We start from the raw sequence: 5,397 nt of genomic DNA, 5'->3' as shown, positions 1-5,397 counted from the left end.
CCCCCCCCCTTTTTTTTTTCTTGAAGGGAATTGCGGATTGGTCTTTTGCGATTTTTGTGATGGACGGGAACAAAGACGATGCTTTGAAATGTTTGAAAATCGGAAAAGAATCTTTGGAAGCTGGGAATCGGACCCGTGCCTTGAAATTTGTGAATAAAGCTCGCCGTCTTGATCCGACGCTCTCCGTTGACGATCTCTTATCGGAAATTCAGAACGTTTCCGGTGAAGATTTGGGTGTTAATAGTGGAGAATCTGGGAATAGGTCGTCTGATACCTCTTCATCTAAGCCCTCGGATAAGCCTTCGATTCGCCGTAGGGTTCCGCCCTCGGGGTCTTCCGAATCTTCAACATCGGCCACTTACACGGAAGAGCAGATTGAGGTTGTGAGGAAAATTAAGAAGAAGAAGGATTATTACGAGATTTTGGGATTGGAGAAGAGTTGTAGTACTGAGGATATTCGAAAGGCATATAGAAAGCTGTCTTTAAAGGTCCATCCAGATAAGAACAATGCTCCTGGCGCCGAAGAAGCGTTTAAGGCTGTATCAAAGGCGTTTCAGTGTCTGAGTAACGAGGAGAGTCGGAAAAAGTATGATGTTGTTGGGTCTGATGAGCCAGTTTACGAGAGACAGACTACAAGACGTGGTGCAAATGGATTTAATGGGTTTTACGAAGCTGATATTGATGCAGATGAGATATTTAGAAACTTCTTCTTCGGTGGAATGGCACCTACAACCACACAGTTTCGTACTTTCAATTTTGGCCCTGGAATGGGACATAGAACAGCTGATCAGGGATCAGGTGGTGGCCTTCGGACTCTCATTCAATTGCTCCCTGTGCTGTTGATATTGCTTTTGAACTTCTTGCCATCCTCAGAACCTATCTATGCTCTGTCCCGCTCCTATCCCTATGAATTCCAGTTCACCACTCAGAAGGGTGTCAATTATTATGTGAAATCAACAAAATTTGAGGAGAAGTATCCACCTGATAGCCCTGACCGCATGTCACTTGAGCGGCACATAGAGAGGGAGTACTTTAACATTCTTGCTCAGAATTGTCGTGTTGAGATGCAACGTCGGCAGTGGGGATTAATAAGGGAAACTCCATATTGTGATATGTTACAGAAGTTTCAGTCAGCTGCTTCGTGAATGAACGAAAGGTTCATTTCATCCCTCTTTTTATCCTTTATCAATCATAGATGTATAATCATTATTGTTCAAGATTGTTTACCAAGTTTTCTTTAATCGAACCGATTTAACTTTTCTTGCCGTGGGGCCTCTCCATTTACTTGGATTTTGAAAGTCATATGCTTTTCGCAACATTATTCATTTCTTATGCTAATACTTGACCTGATAATCGATATATGTATGTGGCAGGATATCTTTTCAATGGTTCAATTAGAATACATGGGAATAGAACTTTCTATATACCATGGTGGCAAACTGGTGAATTGAGCTGCGTTAATTATTTGGTTCGAATGTTACCCTTATGTTGTTCCCTTTTCTTTTATTGGGACTGAAACAAATGCTGACTGAAAAAGATATTTTCAAATATTTCCTTTAAGTTCGTTCTCCTGACTTGTTTGAGGTTGATGCATATGAATGGTTTTCTTTTTTCAAGTCTTGTTTGAAGAACACCTTTTGTTGAGCTGTTCTGCAGAGAAATGCTCGTTCATGTTGAACATGGGATTCCTCTGTTAACTTCAGATTTGAGATATATATGTTCCTTGTTCTCTTGTCTGTGTAATTCAATTATGAGTATTAACAAATCTCCATTGGATGATGTACTTTTATAACACTCAAAATGTCTCTTTTTCTGCAGATGGCTTCTATTAAGCTGCAACTACTGCAAGGCGGGGTTGCTTTATCTGCAATTAACTCAACTAATGTGAAAAAAGTGAGCCTCTTATTTCAAATGTTTTGCTTCTCTTCTGCATCCGAAGTTACCATCAAATGTCCGTGTCTGGTAGCTAGCTTGCAGCAGATTAGGTGGTTGAGTAATATTGGGACCCCAAAGCTTAGATAGTCATAAAAGTCACAGTATCAATTAATACTAACGTGTGTTGTGGTGTTATTACTTTTTTTTACTGTCTCATGCTCTCTGTCATTCAATTTTCAGTATATTTGAGTGATTCACATCGATTGTTTCATGGAAATTGTTGGAATAAAACTGAAGAACTTCATTGAGTAATAATTTAAGTGGTAATTTTCAGATGTGTAGTGATGCAAGGTAAGAGTTTGTTTGAATTCCAAGTGTTTAAAAGCACTTTTTTTAAGCCTTTAGAAAGATTCAATATTGACTCTAGATAGTGCTACAAACCAGTGTTCTATCCTTCCATTGGTATACTTTGGATGGTCTACACCCATTGAGTAGGCCTTTCTAGTTTCTATATAGAGAACAATTGAGCACAATTTAGGGTCGAATTAAGTTACAAGTTTAGCTTTTGAACACGTTTTTTAGTACTTTTATGGGCGTAATTTGTATCTTAAAATTTTAATATAATACTTTATTTTAAAATTATTTTATTACTTTTAAAATTTTGGTTAATAACTTTAAACTTATACCTTTTTCAAAAATATTTTTTAATGAAAAACCTAAAATTGTTTGTCTACATCATGCTAATAAGTTGAGAAAGTTCTCAATAATTAAAAATGATATTTCTTCTCCATTCTTTTTGTAAGATTTTTATATGGTTTTGAGTATCCGTATCCATATGAAAAAGATGAGTATCTATGTTAATTGTTTTCTAATTAATGGTTTCGAAATCTATGTTAATTGTTTTCTAACTAATGGTTTCGAAATCAAAAAATTCGAAGGCAAAAAATTGAGTAATTGGGTGTTGAAGCTTATTATATTTCTATGTTTTAAATTATAGAATTTCAATTTTTTTTTAAAGTTCTAATATTCAATAAGAGGAATTAAAAAGAAAAAAAAAAAAAGAATTAGATTAAGAGTGTATTTGAGGAGAAAAAAAAAAAAGAGAGAGAATTAAAATCAAACGGATTTTAAACTAAATTTGAATCCAATTAAGTTTGGACGACGATTGTAACAGAAAACCCTAGGGTTTCTGTTGCTCTTCTAAAACCCTAATTCCAGAGTCTCATCTCCACCTCCAGAATCCTGCGTCTCTGCTTGCTCAATCTTCGAACGAACAATGGTACTCTCTCTCTCTCTCTCTGTTTGAAATTGAGTGATAAAATGTAGTTTTGATTGATATCTAGTGTGACTTTTATGTATTTGTGTTGTAAACTTGTAGACTGCAGAGAAAGTGAACCCCAAAGCATACCCATTGGCCGACGCGCAACTTACAATCACCATTCTTGATCTTGTTCAACAAGCTGCTAACTACAAGCAAATCAAGAAGGGCGCCAATGAAGGTACCTTCTCTTCTTGTACTTCTCTTCACACATTCTTGTGTTCACTATCACAAGAATGAGTTTTGTTTCTATTTTGTATGTTAAGTGGATTGATTTTTTGTTTTGTGTGACTTTACCAGCAACCAAGACGCTGAACAGGGGTATATCTGAGTTCGTTGTCATGGCCGCTGATACAGAGCCCCTTGAAATCCTCCTCCATCTTCCTCTGTTAGCCGAGGATAAGGTACTCTTCAATCCTCAATAGAGGAGTTTATTTATTTTGAGTTCATTGGATTGTTTGATGTGTTTCTGGGTTTTGAGGCTACATGTACCAAGATAAGGATTTGTATAAGAACTGATACCCTTATTCTTGACCTGCCAAAGAGGCTGTAGCCAAATCATACGAGTGAAGTTTACTGGCCGGTTGTTGTTCTCTGTCAACAAATCTGCTTACCGAACTTCCTACATTTCTTTTCACCTTCCCTCAGTAATCTGTTTATTTACCTTTCCCCTTTGAATGAATAAAGCTCACATGATAAGAAGGTTGGACAAGTGAAACGGCATAGGGTTTCGCCTTCTAAAATTTCTGTCATCTTCTAGGCAAGCTGCATTAGTCTCTATAGTTGGCATACCCAATAAGCTGCTCTAGGCGTTTCTCCTTGAGAACTTGTTAGTGGTTTTCATTTTTTGGTAGCTTCTCATCCAGGATATATATGTATATATAAAGGGTTATGTGAGCTGCATTAGTCTCTATAATTGACATACCCAATAAGCTGCTCTAGGCGTTTCTCTTTGAGAACTTGTTAGTGGTGCTCATTTTTTGGTAGCTTCTCTTTCTGGATGTATATATATGTGTGTGTGTGAAATGGAAGTATTGCAACCTCGAAAACCCAAATACCACTCATCAGTATAGTTATGCCCGTCCCAATCTGTGTTACAAAGGGTACTATCATTAAAATCGTATCAATGGAGATGTCTAGTTTTTGTTGTATCAATTGAAGTTTAGTTTGGAAGCAGTTAGCCCCTGTTTTGATGTTTTGTCCAGTCATAATTTCCTGCTTACAGATTGATTTTTGATGTCTGTATCTTGGTAATGGAAAAAAGTGTTGCATTTCATTTTGCAGAATGTGCCCTATGTGTTTGTCCCGTCTAAGCAAGCACTTGGCCGAGCTTGTGGAGTTACAAGACCTGTTATCGCCTGTTCTGTGACAACAAATGAAGGAAGCCAATTGAAGTCGCAAATACAGCAACTCAAGGTAAAGTAATTGTGCCAGTAAATATCTCCCTTTCTTTTCCAAATTCGTCCATGACAACATGTTATGGCCCTTATGTTTGATATATAGGACGCCATTGAGAAGCTCCTGATTTGAAGATCTTGGCAATTGGCAATTGAGAATTTGGAGGAGGAATATGTAACAACCACTGCAGTTTTCTTTTTCAAGATGTCCGATTGTGATGATCCTTCATTATGTTTGCCATATCATGATTTTGGTTAGATATTTGACATTAAATGTTTGACAAAGATGAGTATAATCGGATTTCTAGAACTATTTTGAATCACAAATGTGTGTGGATCATCGTCTTGAACTATTTAATTCATATCTCTAATATCCTTTATTATATATAAATAACAAGATTTATAACTCAATAAATTTCTATTGAAGATATGTATTTTTCTGATTCTTATGAATAATATAAAATTAACATTTTATTTATATTGTAAACAAAAGTTATAACACATTCAAATGAAAAGCAACAAAATATTAGGAATATAATATAAACCATAAGCTGTTTAACTTATTTTATAAATGTAAAAGTTATATTTATTAATTATTATTTTTCTAAAAATATCCGTTCATATACACACTTGGTGATATTTTCATGAGAGAAGTACAAGCATTTGTCAGGATTTTGAAAACATTATATATTTTTAATTTTATGATTCGAATCTTTAAACAAAAAGTGGGCGTGCCGGAGTGGTTATCGGGCATGACTAGAAATCATGTGGGCTCTGCCCGCGCAGGTTCGAATCCTGCCGCTCACG

General features: G+C 36.0%; 2 protein-coding genes and 2 non-coding genes across 4 annotated transcripts in view; all 4 read left to right on the top strand.

The window, feature by feature from the left end:
- Positions 1–2,210, top strand: part of LOC111461677 (chaperone protein dnaJ 49-like) — a 3,326-nt gene extending 1,116 nt beyond the window's left edge. The window contains exons 2-3 of the mRNA XM_023105285.1: positions 27–1,156; positions 1,819–2,210. Coding sequence (XP_022961053.1) covers positions 60–1,145 — 1,086 coding nt within the window. The 5' untranslated portion in view covers positions 27–59 and the 3' untranslated portion in view covers positions 1,146–1,156; positions 1,819–2,210. The remainder of the gene's footprint in view (positions 1–26; positions 1,157–1,818) is intronic.
- Positions 2,211–3,017: 807 nt separating this feature from the next.
- On the top strand, positions 3,018–4,913 carry LOC111461690 (NHP2-like protein 1). The gene is made up of 5 exons (XM_023105303.1): positions 3,018–3,154; positions 3,254–3,374; positions 3,494–3,597; positions 4,478–4,609; positions 4,697–4,913. Exons 1-5 carry the CDS (start codon positions 3,152–3,154, stop codon positions 4,721–4,723), a joined length of 387 nt encoding a protein of 128 aa, XP_022961071.1. The 5' UTR covers positions 3,018–3,151; the 3' UTR covers positions 4,724–4,913.
- On the top strand, positions 3,738–3,823 carry LOC111461878. The gene has a single exon (XR_002713663.1). It is a non-coding gene; the product is annotated as a small nucleolar RNA snoR109 (small nucleolar RNA).
- A 402-nt stretch (positions 4,914–5,315) lies between the features above and the next one.
- On the top strand, positions 5,316–5,397 carry TRNAS-AGA. The gene has a single exon. It is a non-coding gene; the product is annotated as a tRNA-Ser (tRNA).

The sequence above is a fragment of the Cucurbita moschata genome, unplaced genomic scaffold, assembly GCF_002738365.1.
Source record: "Cucurbita moschata cultivar Rifu unplaced genomic scaffold, Cmos_1.0 Cmo_Scf00025, whole genome shotgun sequence".
NCBI classification, from domain to species: Eukaryota; Viridiplantae; Streptophyta; class Magnoliopsida; order Cucurbitales; family Cucurbitaceae; genus Cucurbita; species Cucurbita moschata.
Note: the sequence above shows the minus strand (reverse complement) of the source record. Positions and strands in the feature narration are given on the sequence as shown.

Excerpts from the sequence above, each read along its gene's own strand:
- LOC111461690 (XM_023105303.1), top strand. Across the intron at positions 3,375-3,493 it reads CAAGAAGGGCGCCAATGAAG|CAACCAAGACGCTGAACAGG; the intron begins GTACCTTCTCTT and ends TGACTTTACCAG. Across the intron at positions 3,598-4,477 it reads CTCTGTTAGCCGAGGATAAG|AATGTGCCCTATGTGTTTGT; the intron begins GTACTCTTCAAT and ends TTCATTTTGCAG.